Source organism: Ceratotherium simum, chromosome X, assembly GCF_057802395.1.
Source record: "Ceratotherium simum simum isolate JZ-2026a chromosome X, ASM5780239v1, whole genome shotgun sequence".
Taxonomy (NCBI): Eukaryota; Metazoa; Chordata; class Mammalia; order Perissodactyla; family Rhinocerotidae; genus Ceratotherium; species Ceratotherium simum.
This window is the reverse complement of record NC_141940.1, coordinates 13,612,426-13,630,235: the sequence shown is the minus strand read 5'-3', so window position 1 is coordinate 13,630,235 and position 17,810 is coordinate 13,612,426. Positions and strand designations below refer to the sequence as shown.

Below are 17,810 nucleotides of genomic sequence, written 5' to 3'. Positions count from 1 at the left end.
AGAGGAGGATTGGCATGGATGTTAGCTCAGGGCTGATCTTCCTCACAAAAAAAAAAAAAAAAAAGAATACCTGATAACAGAAATGACTGTGGATTTCTTATTCTGGAGCATTTATAAACTATTCTATTTACAAATAAACAACTTATCAAGAGAATGCAGCATTTACAATGGGGACACAGATTCAACATATCCAAGACATTCTCCTCTTGTAAAGTATTCTTACTTTTTAATAGTGTGCTTTATAACATATACATATATCTTTTGTCTCTCTACTCACCAATTAGTGTGAAATGGACACAGTGAACACCTCTCTAGAAAAAGAAAGACCATGGAAAACTTTTGTTTGGTCACTCTATCGGACATACCTTTAACAAGTGATACCTTTCAGCACGAATTGCAAGAATTTCTTCTATGGAAGGAATATCATCTGGTAGTTCTGTCTCAGCCAGTTCAGTTCCAAAGGACTGTAACATCTGAGCCATTTCTTTCACTGTGAGGGCAAAATTTTCTATAGCCTGCAAAGAGCCAGTGATTCTTTTAACTCTATGGAAACTCTGCCAGTGTATCAAAACTTGGATCAGTAATTGTATTTAATTTTCTTTAGGTATGGCAGCAAACACATACACTATGAACTCTCTTTTCCTAAGGAAAGCTGGCATTGCCCTTGGCAATCAACTCTAACTTTGCATCTAAGCCTCTAAGAAACTAAAGTGAGGTGAAGAGTCTTCTTGAATGTCTTTTATCTAAATTTCTGTACTTATTTCTTGGATACAAATGAAAACCATTTCTTAAAGGTGCCATGTACTGAGTAATTTGTTTTATGCCCTTGAAAAACACAGTGTTTTCCTTATTCTAGTAAACTCTGCAACTATAAAATTGCTTCGTAATAACTTTACTTCTGAAGAGAGATGAGAACACCAAAGCCACTTCATATTTGTTTATTATCATTTATGAACAGCCATTAGCATTCCAAGCAAGGTGACAGACTAAAGTGAAGAGGGGACATCTAGTCACAACAATGCATTTCAGGTTCTGTTGCCCTAAAATGTCAAGTAAGGTTTTGTTGTTTCTTTTGTTTCCAAAATCAATTATTCAGAGAAAGAAGGGCAACATATAGAGACCATATAAACCCTCTGTTTACCACGCAGCTCAAGGTATCTGTTCTTTTTTTAATAGCTTTTTAGGTTATTTAAGGCTAGACACTGCTAATTTTGACACTACACCTTCATGTGAGTGAATAGGACTGCTGAATGAAGAATAACAGTGAGTAAAATAGAATCCTTATTTAATCAAACATCATTACTTCCTTCAGAAGAGTTCCCACATCACTGGGATTTGGAGTAGAGATTCTCATACCACAGACTCACACTTGCGAGGCACAGGGCCCTCGCCTGTTTGTAAATTTCTAGAACAGAAAAAATCTTTGCTACAAATCTAATTGCTTCAGGAGCATCACTAGGATGAGATTAATAATATTACTTGCATTTTGTGAGGGCTTGTCATATGCCAGGCACTGTGCCAAACATTTCACATTTGTTATCTCATTTAATCTTCCCAATATCCCTGAGATAAAGTATTATTGTTCCCATTTTATAATTGGGAAAACTGAGACTGAGAAAGGTTCTACAACTTGTCCAAGGTCATATAGCTAAAAGTCAGTAGTGCCAGGATTTGAACGTAAACCCTCTGTCTTTTCAAGTTACTACATGGCCACAGGAGGGGGTGGGTGGAGTATGACCTCCTTATTCCCTAAGCCTCGCCTTCAGTTGCCATCCTCAGGGACTCTTCATCATTTCTAGATATTTCCTATGGAAGAAAATCAAGATGTTGAATTATATATGTATTTGAAAAGTAGGAGCCCCAGAAAAGCTGTTTTTCCCAAAGAGGAAAAAATTCTAGAACTAGATTTAAAGGCTAACATGAACTATAGGCTCTACAGTAAGGGCAAAAGAAACATACATTTCTGAAGATGATCCATTCACTGTGGCAGTACTGCAAGGTGCCGCCTAACTCAGGGGTTAACTGCTTGTCATCAATGTATGTCAGCAAATCACTAACTGAGCTCAGCATAACAACCTATATAAATAAGCAAGAAAGATACTGTTAACTGCCCTCTGTGGCATCCCTCCATTCAACTGTACAATGAACTTTAGCATTCAGATAGCAGAAAGTTATCTTTTATAAATGGTTCTGGCAATTCTCTCCTGTACAATCTCCCCCCATATGTATGCACTACCCTCTTCATGTAATAACAGTCTTCATTTACAAAACATTTCTCTGTAAAGCAAAATTAACCTCCTTAGAAACCAAAACACCTAATTCTCCTTGATCTAAAATTTTGCACTGTTAATGGTCAACCTTCTGAAAGAATGTTATGCCTACACCAAAATAAAAGGGCTTTATGTAGTAAGTTATAAGTTATCAGCAGGGACTGATCTTTGCAAAAGCATTTTGCAAAATTTATGAGCACTCTGTTCCTAACCCTAATGTATAAAAATATCTTTAAAAAAAAGAACATAGTACTCTGAACGAGCTCAGGATGTAAGTTCAAGGGAGTTCAAATACATAAAACACACACTCATTTTTACTAAAAATAAAATGTCCTGATTTTTAAACACACCCACACATACATATATATACACATAAATATAACATATTTGACATCTGTCTTTTTCAAAAGGAATTGCTTTGTTACGAATTTATTAATCTATTCCTTTATTTTAACAGTAGAAGCAGAAGATGTCTAGGCACTTCAAATTCACATTTTTGGAAGACAGATTCTATTTTTTTCTTTTAAATGTTTTGTGAGCACGTGTAAAACATAAACAACATGGTACAAAGTCTTCTTCTTGAGAATTAAAGGGACAAAACATTTAAATAATATACTCTTACCGGTAATTTGAGCATGAAATCTTCCTGACTAAATCGAAATCCAATGTCCGTGAAAGTTCGTTGAAGAAAACTGGTAGGACGTAGAACCAAAACCAAGTGCAAGTTCCCAGGGAAGGAAGCCTGTAGAAAAAAAGAAAACAGGAAAGAAAGAAAAAAATTGTCCAAACATGCACTCAACTGAGCATATATCAGAAAATATGTAACTAAAGGAAGCAAATTTTAAAGTCATAAAAGCCACTAAAAGGACAAAACTTTAAAAATGGATATTGATAAAATCTAAAAACATGGAAATAGAAATAAAACTAATGTAAGGTCATCAGGTCAGATCTTTGCAATGCTCATGTGATGGAATTTTCTCACACTAAAGTAAACCCCAACTTACAAAGAAGTATACTCTTAAGCTTCACTGTAAAACAGAATTAGAAGGCAGCTCCCCAGGATTGCCCTAAAAGCCAAAAGGAGTTGAAATACTGTGTATTTGCACTAAACAATGGAATAAAATTATATTATGGAATCCTATTTTTATTTTCATCCAGTGAATATCTTCTATGTGTCCACTCCATGTATTTAAGTGAAGGATTATCCGGCACTGTTGGCATTCAGTGTACACACATTAATCTAATATAGTCCCTACCCAGCTTGTAAGAAAGTGACGGTCTAATAGTGGAGTCCATCAGTAATCACTAACTCTATAGCACAAGCTGATAAGTGAAATGAAGGAATTAGAATAACATACAACAGGAAGTTGTAGCACAGAGTATGTTGGACCTAAGAAAGTCAAAAAAGTCTCAAAGCATAAAGAGGAATTAATTAGATCAGCACGTCATTCTGGTGCACCTAAGTTTCCCCAGCTTCGAGAATACTGGCACATAGTAGGTGGTCAAGAAATAATTGCTAAACGAAAGAGTGCAAAAGACAAGGGCACTATGAAAAATTATGAGGGATGGAACAGTATGGCCCAATATTAATAATAAACCACCACATAAATGCTTACTCTATGCCAAGTATTTTGCCAACATTATCGTAGTTCCTCTTTACAATAATCCTGTGAAGTGGTTAGGCTATCCTCTTTTACAACTATAGAAAGTGAGGCTCAGAGAGTTTAAGTATAACTTGCCCCAGCTGGTGAAGCCTTAATTTGCACCTGAGTCTGTGCTTTTAATCACTATACTACCCCACCTCTTCAAGAGGTTCCAGTCTGGAAAACTAGAGGAAAATGATGCTGGGGGGCGTGGCAATGGGAGACGGTGCTAGAAAGAAGGGCAGGAGTCAGATCAGGAAAGACTGGGGTTTTTTCTGAAGGCCAGGGGAGAATCTAACAGGTTTTAAGCAGCAGAATGGATTTGCATTTTAGAAGGATCAGCTTGGCTTTGGGAAAGGAGTGGATTTGGACAAGAGTGGAAGCAGACAGATGAGCTAGGAGGCTGGTACAGTAATCCAAGCCAGGGATGATGAGTTTCAGAACTGGAGCAACAAAGCAGGGATGAGGATAGAATTTAGGAGGTACAATCTGCATGACACGATGATTGAATGTGTCTGGTGAGAAAGGAGAGACTAGGACCACCAGTCTCCAGATTTCTGGCTTGAGTAACTGGGTGGGAGGTTCAACCCTCACTGACATGGGGAACACAAGAGAAGCAGGTTTTAGGGAGGGGATAAGATACTGACTCCCATTCTTGGACATGTTGGGTTGGAAGGGTCAGCAGGACATCCAGATGATGTCCATCAGACAAATGTATGCACAAGGAGTGAGGGAAAGAAGTCTAGACTGGGCATGTAGAGTTGGGAGTCATCAGCCTCAAAACAACAGATTAAAGCATAATAAAGCAAAACGTCAAAAATGTTTAAAATACATTTTAATGTTTAAAAAACAATAAAATAAATATTTCAGGCATGTTGAAATAGTAGTAACTGAACAAAAGTATAAAACAAAAATTCATAAGATATTATGGGGGCAAGGTCTATGGGAACTCCATACTTCCTGCTCAATTTGCTGTGAACCTAAATCTGCTCTAACAAATGAAGTCTATTCTTTAAAAAGGGTAACTTTCACTGAGGTATAAGACCTGGACTCTAAGGGAAATGACATTTAAAACTGGGGATTTTTAGGGCCGGCCCCATGGCTTAGCGGTTAAGTGCACGTGCTCCGCTACTGGTGGCCCGGGTTCGGATCCCAGGTACACACCGACGCACCGCTTCTCCGGCCATGCTGAGGCCGCATCCCACATACAGCAACTAGAAGGATGTGCAGCTATGACATACAACTATCTACTGGGGCTGTGGGAACAAAAAGGTGGAGGATTGGCAATAGATGTTAGCTCAGAGCCGATCTTCCTCAGCAAAAAGAGGAGGATTGGCATGGATGTTAGCTCAGGGCTGATCTTGCTCACAAAAAAAAAAAAAACTGGGGATTTTTAAAATTCAATTTGAGATGGTGATAAAACATAAACAATTAAGTGACAATGAGAACTAGAGTGAGGGAAACAAAACTGAGTGTGATACTCACAAATAGATAAAACAAAAGAGCACAAAATTAAATCAGTAAATTAAACAATGATTATAAATAAAACACAAATTGGGATGGCTGTCCAACTCACAACTCCCCCAGATGGCCATGTCTGTGCTGTCCTCTCCTTTCATGAGAAACTACTTTCTCTCTGCTATACACTGACTGTTTATGTCCCCCCAAATTCTTATGTTGAAATCTAATTCCCAATGTGATGGAATTAAGAGGTGAGGCCTTTGGGAGGTGATTAGGTAATGAGGGCGGAGCCCTACTGAATGGGATTAGTGCCCTTATAAAAGAGACCCCAGAGGGCTGGCCCTGTGGCTTAGCAGTTAAGTGCGCACACTCTGCTGCTGGTGGCTCGGGTTCGGATCCCGGGCGCGCACCGATGCAGCGCTTCTCCAGCCATGCTGAGGCCGAGCCCCACATACAGCAACTAGAAGGATGTGCAACTATGACATACAATTATCTACTGGGGCTTTAGGGGGGGGAAATAAATAAATAAAGTTTAAAAAAAAAAAAGAGAGACCCCAGAGAGCTCCCTCACCCCTTCTGCCACGTGAGAACCCAGAGAAAAGACAGCTGTATATGAACCAGGAAGCAGGCTCTCACCAGACACCGAATTTGCCTGCACTTTGATCTTGTACTTCCAGCCCCCAGAACTGTGAGAAATAAATTTCTGTTGTTTATAAGCCACCCAGCCTATGGTATTCTGTTATAGCCCCCTGAACTAAGACAGCCTCTTATTATTCTTAATATTGATTCTCAAGGAGAACTGTTATCTTTCTGCACGACCTTGCCCTCCCAACACACAATGATTAGCAGTGGGATGACAATTTGATGTAAGCAGAAGCAAAGTCCTGCTCTAGGACTTTTCAAACCAGTGCTGACGGAAGGACACTTTGAGGATGCAGTTTCAGAGCTACTGGAAGCCGTGATCCCTGCTGCTGGAGAAGGTTATTTCAAAGAACAAAGCCATCATGTAGAGTAACCAGAAGTAGAGACAGAGAGTCCCAATGATAATGTATATCCTACTCTCTATTATGTACATAATGTATATTTTATTTTATGCTAAGCATGGCGCATACTTCCCACAGTTACTGTAAGAATTAAAAGAAATAATAGATATAAGGGCATTTTTGTAAACTCTAAAAAAAAAATTACTAAGATAGTTTTTTAAATTTTCCTTGGATTCTTGGCCCTAAGGACAAGCAGGTTTAGGTAGAAAACTTTTGGGATATGCATAAGGGCTTGCTTAAGGGGAGACTCTGACAGGGACTTGTGAGAACTCTGGACCTGTTTTTAGATTGAGAGCACTGATTCTATTTCTACCCCATTCACATCAGGAGTTAAGCCTTTCCTTCTTGTTCACCTGGGTAAATTACCAGTATAATTATTATTATACTTACCTGCCTTGACCCAGCTTATTTTTTCACTTTTAAATGAAATTGAAAGCACCCGACTTTTGCCAACACTTAAAGCAAAATTACTTTTATTCTTTCATGGATTCTACGCTAATCTGGTCTCATCACCTTTGTCTCTCTGACTTTCCTTAATATTATATTCTCTGGTATTGCGTGGGAAATCTCTAGATGCAAGACCCTAGGGTTGACTAATGTAAAGCCTGGAATACTCACCCACCTCCAAAACTGTGGGGGTGTTGTCGGGGAGAAGAGGGAAGATACTATGGGAACAGAGAGAGGGCCATGTGGCAACTCTCTGCCTGAGGTAAGGCCATGGTCTCTACCCTAGGAGAGCAAAGTTGTCCCAGCAGCCAGGTCCAGGGACAGCTGATCACACAGCAGGGCACAAAATAGAAAGGAGAGAGAAGCAGAATCACTGTCCACAGAATCCGTTGGGAAGCCAGTTCAGGCAGGGTTGGGGGTATTCAGCCACTCATAAGTCAGGGATTTTCTGTTGGTTGTTTATTAAATCAGTTATTGCCTCCATTTGATAAAGTGGTTTATCCCAAACATTGACAGCCGTATAAAATGCTTCTAAAGATAATTCTACATTCTAATCAGATCATTCTTAAGTAAAACTTGGTGATTATTTTATCATACGTTCTTCTCAATTCCTTCAAAATGTTTAGTCATTCACTTGTCACAAAAAGTTCACAAAAACTTGCATTTTTAAAGAAAATGCACTATCAAGGATGAAAACTTCATTTATTATCTGCATAATTACATTTACAATGTTTTTCATTATAGGATAATTTTAGGATCTTTATTGAGCTACCATGCAAATCTTCTAGAACACATGGATTCTGTTAACCCAATAGCTAGTCTCAAATTGAATAGCCATTTGGAGGAATAAATAACTTGTAGGCAATAGCCACACAACTACTAAACAACTGAGTGGCACTCAAACAATTCATTTGGTTTGTTGGAGTAATTTTTTTAGAAGATGAAATCATACAGTTCACATCATGTACATTGTTTCTATCCTTCACGCCCATTAAATCCCATGTATGACTCAGATACACTGGATTTTTCAATCCCGGTCCCATTTACTTATGTCAAACCTAAAAAGGCACTTGCCATACTGTCTAACTATAGCGAATCCACAACCTCACGTAAATGACCACTTTTCATAGCTTCTCTCTAGCAAAAAAAATATGTACATACATACATTTATAAATATTCAAGACCTCTTGAAGCCCTAAGGTAGGGAAAAGAGATTGGCTAGCTGGCCATGGGTGGGAGTGTTGCTTTTTATTGAACGACTACTACAAGAATTATACCCGTCATAAGCATTATTATGACATTGTGCTAAGTACTTTACATGCAGTAAGTTCTCTTTTAATCCTCATTTCACAACTGGAGAAAGTGAGTGTGGCAGGCAGAATAATGATTCCCCAAAGACATCCACTTCCTAATCCCTGAAACCCATAAATAGGTTACCTTACGAGGCAAAAGGGACCTTGTAAATATGATTAAGTTAAGGATCTTGAGATGGGGAGATGATCCTGGATTATCAGAATGGGAGCAATGAAATTACAAGGATCCTTATTAGACAAAGAGGGAGGCAGGAGAGTCAGAGAAGGAGATGTGATGACAGAGGTGGAGGTCGGAGTGAAGTGCGACCATGGGCCAAGGAATGCAGGCAGCCTCTAGAAGCTGGAAAAGTCAAGGAGACGGATTCTCCTCTAGAGCCTCCAGAAGAACACAGCCCTGCTGACACCTTTCTTTAAGCCTAGTGAGACTAATTTTGGACTTCTGACCTCCAGAACTTTAACAGAATACAGTTGTGTTTTTTTAAGCTACTAAGTTTGTGATAATTTGTTACGGCAGCAACAGGGAACTAATACACTGAGGTTTCGTGAGGTTAAGTAATTTTTCAAGAACTTCTAGCTTGTAAGTGGCAGAATTAAAACCCACATTCACCTGACTGCAGAGCCAGACTCTTAAGCAAGATATAACTGAAAAATAAAAGGAATATATATTTTTCCATTTCAGCTTTCCTTCCTCTGGAGAAACTACTAATGGATAGAAAAAGGATCAACAGGAGGAATTTGGAGAAGCATAGCAAAGATGATACAAGGATCAGGTTCAAGGTTAAGTGTCTAAACAAGAAACCTAAAGCAAAGTGGACAAACTTGAATGCCCACCGTGCATGGGGGGATAATGTAAATGAGTGAAGTAGGCAGGGTTTAATTAAAACACAGCCTGAATGAGGTGGAAAATGGCAACTCACACTGTTCCTAGATGATGCAGAGTAACAAGAAACAGTGCGGATTGTGGCGAACTGGAAAGCATGGGGGAGGGGCGCTTAACCCATCAGTTCCAGCTAAATGTTGTCATGTGAGAAGGTGGGCCCAGCTTTGCCAGATCTTTGAGTTCTCAAAAGAAGCCAGAAATCCAGATTTCTGTGTGAAACTTCAAGATTTTTAAAGATGGGAAACAAAGTGAAAGTTTGTTAAAGCACTGTATGGTCTAAACAAAACACATCTATGGACTACCAGCTTGCAACCTCTGAACTAAAGCTTCAATATACCTGAACATGGACCAATATCAATAATATGTACACTTCTCTCTCTGTGATCGCTGGCTGTGGGAATCTGGATGGGACAGAACGCTCTTGAGAAATTTTAACCTGAAAGGCCATATGGATTTAAGATCGGTTCGCGTGTGTTTGCCTGTGACTATACATACAGTTATAGAGAGAGTGCTTTTTCTCTATATACAGATATTTGTATAACTAAAAGTTTCGAGATAATCTATTTCAAAGCTAGTACTTAAATGAACAATTAAACAGCATATCATATATCATAAACAGTATCAGATGCACATATCTTACAGCAAATATAGCTCAAGACTATTGAACTTCTCCATTTCGGTTTGGGAATACTACATTTCTAAATTCTTGTGTATGTTGCTTTAAGGATATCTAATCTGTATGGTTATATAAACATGAAAAAGCACAATTTCTATTTTCTCCAAAATCAAACCCTAGATTAAAACTATAAATCGTTTTTGAGAACTTGGCAAAAAAGCAAAGGGATGGGGGCAAGGGTCAGCCTTGTTTTATTTTGTGGGTTTTTTTCTTTACAAAAAAACATAAAGACAGCACAAGAGAGGAAACAGCATTGGTTTTAGGTTCTTGCAGCCATTTTTTTGGAGTTCCGACATGTGACTGCTTAAAGGCACCTCAGTAAAAATGAATATGTTGCCCACCTTCATAGAGCTCAGAGCCATCTCTCCAATCTGTGCACAGCCGCACCCCAGCCCTCGGCAGCAGCTCTCACTGGCTCTTCAAGTCAATGGGCCCAGAATTAGCTTTCTCTCACCCTTCCCACCTAGAGAAGAGACTTACTCCCTTCTCCTCACGCCTACCCTCAGATCACCCAGTTCTATGGCCTTCCAGCAGTTAAGGGCAGCAATAACAACAAAAGGCATAAACTTGATACATCATTTCACTACTAAAGTCTGGAAATTACCCTGTTTAATGTTCTTTTGTATGGTATCTAAGAGAGGCAATCCATACACCCTATGCACACTTTCCAGTTATTCTAGTTATTTCTTTAAAAATGGTTAAAGGGACTTATACAATATAAGTTTGGTTACTATAAAAACAATTTTTATTCCTATAGCTTTTCTTTTTTTAATCTTTAGGGCAAAGAAATGCAGTAATAATAAGAGGGAGCCCTTGACTGAAAGCCTATTACATATGTGCCAGGCTTGTTACATATATTATCCTATTTAGCCTTTGTAACATCACAGTGAAGTAGGCATTATGGCCTTTATACAGATGAGAAAACTGAAGCAGAGAGTGGTACAGAAACTTGCCCAAGGTTATAGCTAGTGAGCAGTGGCACCCACGCCTATCTGAATCCTAAAGGCAAGCTCTTTCCAGGACACTTAACACTTTTCAGGACGCGTACTTGACGACGCATAGACTGAATGCACACTCAGACTTGCTGCCTAGCATTTAGGAATGAGTTGACCTTGACATTTACAAACTGGGACAAATATTAACAGTCGAAACAAATTGTTGGAAGCAATTTAGCATCATGGAGCCCACTGAATAGAAACAATTATAATCTAATATCATAACAGAATATAATGTTGAGTTGTTGGCATGTGATTAACTTTGATTAGGTCCGAACTCTTTCTTTAGCATATGCTGCGGAAAATCTCATGACCTTAAGCTATAGAGAAGAGTTTCCAACGCCATGAGCTACTTTCTCACTCTTCCGCCACACCCTACCCTTAGAGAGTACAGAAAGTATGAGTTACTCCACAGATCACCAAACAACTTGCCAAGTGACCTCAGAGGCGAGACAGTCCTGAGCAATACTCCTTCCTTGTGGTTTGCCCTTCTTGTCACATATCTAGTCTCATCTCCTCCCTCTCACTCAGCCACAGTCATTGCAATTTCCACCAAATAATCAGTTTAATTCTCTCTTTGGACTTTAAATCCATTGTGCCATCCTTTCAGGTGCTACCGATCATAGCCTCCAGAATCAGCTCAACTCCAGATATCCTTCAAGACCAAGCAATTGTGTCACCAGCTGAGTTTCCAATTTTTCACTCTGGTCAAGCCCTATCCATGTAAGCAGAACAAATTTGTCTTCTACTATAGTTCTGGGCTTCGGACTTAATTCAGTCAATTTCATTTCAAGATATCTGTTCCTAGGGGGCCACTTAAAGTAATTAATTTAAGAGAAAAATGGAGGAAAGAAACAAAGAAAGGTAACAGAAACAGATGCTCTTGCTTAAGGTCCAAACAAAACAAATGTCATCTCCTTTATGAGGCCTTCCCCCCCCAGCAAGAAGTTCTTTCACAATAGTTATTTATGAACATGTCCTACCTTCTCTACAGATTGAGAGCCCCTCCAGCTCAGAAGCCAGTCCATTACCTCTGTAACCTGTACTGTGTGTAGTACAGTACTAGATATGTCTATTCAATGAGTATTTGTGTGCTGTATTTATTTGTGTGTATATTAATGTATGTGTATATACACTAAGTTTGGCACTGAGAAAACATGTATGTATATAAAGGAATTAGGAACTTTCTGAAAGCTTAAGTCAGTTACTTTTGATAACAACAGTACTAATGTCAGTTGCACCCAATACTGCAAAGCACATACACGGGCATTTCTTGTGCACCATAAATTGTTAAAAAGTCTGAAGCTATTATTCCTAAAATACAAAATCACGTGTAGAGCTGAAGACACAATATTATCAAAATAAAAAGATTCATATCCCAAACTGTAATCTTTAAAATATGATTGTGTGCTAAGAGATTTATTAGAAAATAAATCATTTACTCACCCATTGATGTTCACTGTCATTCAACAATAAAATTCTTAACTGGTTTCTTTCCCTTATCTTACTTTTGATTCCAATGTCATTTTTTTCTATGTACGATTTTTAGTTTCTTACTTTTTTGTGTGTTCATTCAATTTTTATAATGAGCAAGTATTATATTATAAATCATAACATCAATAACATTATCTTAGGTTTTGAAAGAAAAAGAGTGGTATTTAAAACCTTGTTGATGACCAGTTAGTTATCAAATTAGCTACTGGTATTTCACATTTCTCCAAAATACATCTAAATACCACTTTAGAAATTTGCTGGGAATTTAGTATACAAGTGAACCAATGAAGGGAAAATTTTAGCTAGAAAAGTGTTTGAAAAGTATCTGAAAGGAGAGATTTCTAAATTCTAATATATAATGAGAAATGAGTCACTTTTTTTCCTTAAAAAAAACAGGTTGTCAACAGGCTAGAATTCTACATCTTTAAAGTTTGAATTTGGAGAAGAATTGAAATCACAAAGATTTCAAATCATTAGACATTTAAAATTTTTCACTTGTACAGTAACACCCAGGAAGCTGCCTTTTTAAATGCTGATGAAGTCATCTCTAGACCTGTCCATATCATACTCTACTTGACCATGGTGAAAGACAGGATGAATCCTTCTGTTATGTATTATTTTAACTAATGATTTAAAACTACTCTGCCAAATGATTCAAAATTGTGCATAGAGTCTCAAACAAATAACATGACTAATGACACTTCCTCATAAACTTGATCACATTTAGATTCTGAAATTACATTCTACCTTGTCGACTTCTTTACGTTTCCCTATGTCAATATCACAGTAATCACATCAATGCAATCCATGCAAATACAAGTCTCCATTCTCTCCATCTCCCCAAAAGCCTCATTCAGCAGTTTGTGCTATAGCACCATGCTGCAGCATCCCTGCACTTGAACTTGGGAATAGGCTTTACAGGACTGCAGGCAGAGCCCTTACCGCATTCCTTCTGAACCTCATCTTGCCTCTCGGGGGATTCGCTTCTGCCATCTCGCCTATACACAATAACACTCTTCTTTTCCAATTGTCAATGCAACATTGATGAAATATGAGCTACTTCTTGGGTAGTATTTAAAAGCGGCAGCCAAAAATCTCTATCAAACAAAGCTATCGTAGCTGCTTCCATTACCACCGTGGCAGCACTGCAGAAAACCCACTAGCCCTGAGTAATCAGCTGACAGAGCCTCCCCTGCTGCTCATTGTAATTCAGAGTTGACACATTCCTCCAATTACTTAGCCTGATTGAACCTCATGGATTTGCTTGTGCTGGACTGCTCAAGAAGATCAGGCATGTCCTAAGAGTGGAGGAAGGGAAAAAAAATAGCGACTCTCCTCCTAGGGGCTTGATGGGACTGGCTTTCTCCTCTGCGCAGTTTGATTTTTAAGGTGGAATGCTAAGAATCTTTGTGAAGGTAGTATTAACTGATACCTCTATTCTTGCCCTACCCTGGTCTGTAACTTAAAATTCGAAATTGTTTTTTAACTAAATTCTAGTCTGGGTTTAAGCCTTGTGAAAGTTAAACAGTTTGTGAAATTTTGTCCTGATGAAAATTCTAACGATATAGAAAGAACATAGCATGCAAACTTTCTAAGATGGGTAAGACTCTCTCCCAAATTAACATTTCCCCAAAATGTGTAACTGAAAAAGAAAATCTGTGTCCCCTCTCATTAATTATGAAGTATAACCCAACCGCATAGTTTATTTTGGAATCTACAAATTAAGGTCTTCAAATTGAATTGTATACTTATTTCATAGGCACTCATTTAAAATAATATACCAAAGATAGTTACACCTATCTATACAACAGCAATTTGCATCAGAAATCCTTCCTGAATGCCAACTTTTACTCTTGAAGTTAGCTTGTATTCAATATTTAACTTTATTGCAAACTGTGACCCAATGGCTATTAATGGTTGAGATATAACTAATGCGCTCTTAAAGCGTGGGTATAGAAACTATTCCACAAGCAGAAACATTTAAAATGTTAAAAAAAATCAACACAATCTATGGCCAGTTACATGTATCATCACCTGTACCCCCACTCCTGCCCAGCACCACCAATTCGGCAGTTATGAGAATGAAGGGACCCTGACTGCTGAGCTCTTTGCTGAGCATGGTTCATACTTCCCCACTGAGAGAGCATCCCTAGGAAAACAGAAGAGTGTCGCCTCCCAAAAAACAAGTCATTATGCCTCTGTTGACCCCAAATCAATAGGATCAGGACCGAATCTTATATTTCTCTTTTAGGAAAAATAGACCTCTGTTCCAAACAATCCATTTGATTAATAAAAATAAAACTTTACCAAAATGATGCCATGTGCCAAACAGTCACTCAATGAAAATGAATTTAATCAAGCAGGTAGTATTGGCCAAAAGAAAAAAGCTGGGCTGCGTGATAAAAAAATGTTTTATTGTAAGAAGTGTTAAATTTAGTTTAAAATAATTGATTACTGTCAGAAACTGGAGTCTGCTCAACAAGCCCAAGGACTGACCCTAAAAGACTGGAGCAAGGTAAATAGCTTTCACTTCATGTAGCCCCACTGATAGGGCTCAATAGTATATGGAGGGCAGATTTACCTTCTCCAAAGGAATTTTACCTTTTTCTAAAAAACATTAAATTTATTTGTCTATCCACAAGTCATTTGGAAAATGAAAGAAAGCTGCAGATGGAAAGGGCACCAACTGGAATTCATGAAAATTCAATTCTTCCTCTGACTTTTTTTGTTACTTAGCTATTTGACCTTAGAGTTATCAAATAATCTTCCCAAAGGGCATGTATCAATGTAATTCCCTCATCTATAAGACAATTATAATGACACCTGCCTGCAGTACTTAATCAAGGAATAAAGGGAATCAATATTACTTACTAAATATGAACGCTTTTGAAAAAGCAAAAATATATTATATGAAGTCAAAGTTTTACTATTTTATCTTAGTCGTGTGAATCTGGTATTAATTCTTCTCTCCATTGCTTAAGATTAAACACCTCTGTTATAAGAAGTAAACAGAAAACCACTTGCTGACTCACCCAAGATGAAGAATAATTCACACTGGGTATGAAAAGAATAATGATCTCATTTATTTTATTTTATTTTATTTATTTTTTTTTTGCTGAGGAAGATTCACCCTGAGCTAACATCCATTGGCAATCTTCCTCTTTTTTCTGCTTGAGGAATATTTGCCCTGAGCTAACGTCTGTGCCAATCTTCCTCCATTTTGCATGTGGCTCACCACCACAGCATGGCTGACAAGTGGTGTAGGTCTGCACCTGGGATCCGAACCCGCAAACCCAGGCCGCCGAAGCAGAGCATGTGGAACTCAACCACTATGCCAAGGAGCCGGCCCCATGATCTCATTTATTTTACCACGTGAGTGCCAGAATATTTTTCACACTCATTAGTAAGTTGGTATAGTAAAAAGAACACTGGCTCAGAAATCCAACAACCTAGAATTTTGTCTTGCCTTCACAATTAAATCAACTTCCTCTGGTAGAAGTGGCCTCCTGTGTCAATCAGGAGATAAAGTAAGAATTTCAGATAGTTGGTGATGTTGGATACTCAAAGAAAAAAAAATATATTGACTCCCAGCTACTCTGGTCTGATAGAGGAAGTTGGCCACATGGTGCTTCTACAGACAGCCCCAATCTTGCCAGCTCAGTGGTTTATGGGTTCCTCATCTCCTTCCTCTTCTATGAAAGAGAAGTGGCAGACAATGAGGCTATATCCAGGTGAGCCTAACTAATAATGTAAAAGGTCATCTTGGTTGTGGGCAGGATTGCATCTCTCATATTGTTTCCTTTAGGGAAACTGTTTTCTCTATCTGGATCTTGGAAAGCTGGAGACTAGATTCTAATAGGGAAGGTGACTCACTATCCCAGGGGAAAAAAAGTCTAGAAAGATACACACCCAAATGTTAAAAAATATTTATTTCTGGATGGTTGGATTATTGACTATTGTTTTAAACTTTCTTCTTTATACTTTATATGAATATAAAAAATAGCTATTTTCATTAAAAAAAAAAAGTACCTATAAAAACTTACCTTGCTCTGAAAGGCATAGGGAACCGTGAGTCTCTTCTCATTCATAATGTGAACCATTGACTACTCATTCTTTCCCATTATGTTTGATTTTGGGTGGAGTTGTTTAGCTCAATATCCTGTACCAAATCTTCTTCAAGCTACTTTCTCACCTCACCATCCCATCTATCTTTATTTTCTCCATCAGTATTTTTATTGCCTCCATCAGTATCAAAATAATCTGTACTCCCAATATGGAAAGTATAATGTAAAATAAAAATAAGAAGCTACTGTAAAATGCATTGGTACTTACTGAGATTTTTTGGAGAGAGATTTTGAGAGAAGACCAAGTATCCAATCTTCGATCAACAATAATGGTAAATCGGGAGTCAGATCCATTTTGCCTGTAAGATAAGGAAAAATAATATGTTTTTCTTATTAATAACCCAAATTTGCTAGATATGTCCTTACTTCTGATTATTTCATTTACATTTGATGTCTTGACTGAGGACAAATTTGGATTTGGAAAGCTATCACAAAGTGCTACATTGGAAAACCAATTTGACTTCATGCCCCATTACTCACTACTCAAAATTTCTTTTTTGGCACTAATGTCAATCTTTTAAATAAGGCAAGTGATTAACCAGACTTACTGTGATCAATTTACAACATATACAAATATTGATTCATTACGTTATACACCTGAAACTGATATTATGTTATATGATAAATATACCTGAATAAAAAAATAGGCAAGTGATAGCGTAATGCAGATAGGTCACTAAAACGGATTTCGAACACTGTGATCTTGGGTATGGGAAAACCTTATAGAAAGCTGGCCTTCGTGAAATCAGATTTAACTTTTCATGGCAGTCCATCACGAGCCAATGATCCATTTATTCATTCAGAAAAACACTTCTTTCTTTCTTTCTTTCATTTAAATATATGTTTCTATCTCTTGTCTGCTCCTTGAGAGAAGGCAATTTAATGGATAATAGAACTTTTATTTACCATAAAAAGACCACTTTCCAGCTTTAAGGGATGCACTGTGAATTTAGTTTTCTGGGATTTGATTTTTGTTCATAAGACTCTTCACAATTTTAGCGTCCTGGATTTGTGCCCTCTTAGTCTTCAGAGTTAGTAACTGGAAAATGTTTCCTTTAAAAAATTTGTCTTCAACCTAAACAAAATCTTTAAGGAAGCTTTTGAAACTTTCTCTTTTAAAGAATTCTATTCTCAAATGATTTCTAATATCAAGAAGTTCCTCCAAATATACTACAATATCATTTTTGTGTCTATTTAACATTCAGTCTTCTTTTTTTTTTGCTGAGGAAGATTTGCCCTGAGCTAACATCTGTTGCCAATCTTCCTCTTTTTGCTTGAGGAAGATTTGCCCTGAGCTAACGTCTGTGCCAATCTTCCTCTATTTTGTATGTGGGTCACTGCCACAGCATGATTGCTGACGAGTGGTACAGGTCCACACCCGGGAACCAAACCCAGGCTGCAGAAGCGAAACACGCCAAACTTAACCACTAGGCCACAGGGCTGGCCCCCTCACTCTTCTTATTT

The 17,810-nt window shown here is 37.9% G+C and overlaps 1 protein-coding gene across 10 annotated transcripts in view; it reads right to left on the bottom strand.

Annotated features, from left to right (window-relative positions):
* Positions 1-17,810, bottom strand: part of MCF2 (MCF.2 cell line derived transforming sequence) — a 108,571-nt gene that overhangs the window by 49,946 nt on the left and 40,815 nt on the right. For all 10 annotated transcript variants that reach the window (XM_087426655.1, XM_087426656.1, XM_087426653.1 and 7 more), the window contains 4 exons: positions 16,555-16,645; positions 2,893-3,012; positions 1,960-2,076; positions 366-515 (listed from right to left, as the gene is read on the bottom strand). In XM_087426655.1, the coding sequence (XP_087282781.1) occupies positions 366-515; positions 1,960-2,076; positions 2,893-3,012; positions 16,555-16,645 (478 nt within the window). The remainder of the gene's footprint in view (positions 1-365; positions 516-1,959; positions 2,077-2,892; positions 3,013-16,554; positions 16,646-17,810) is intronic.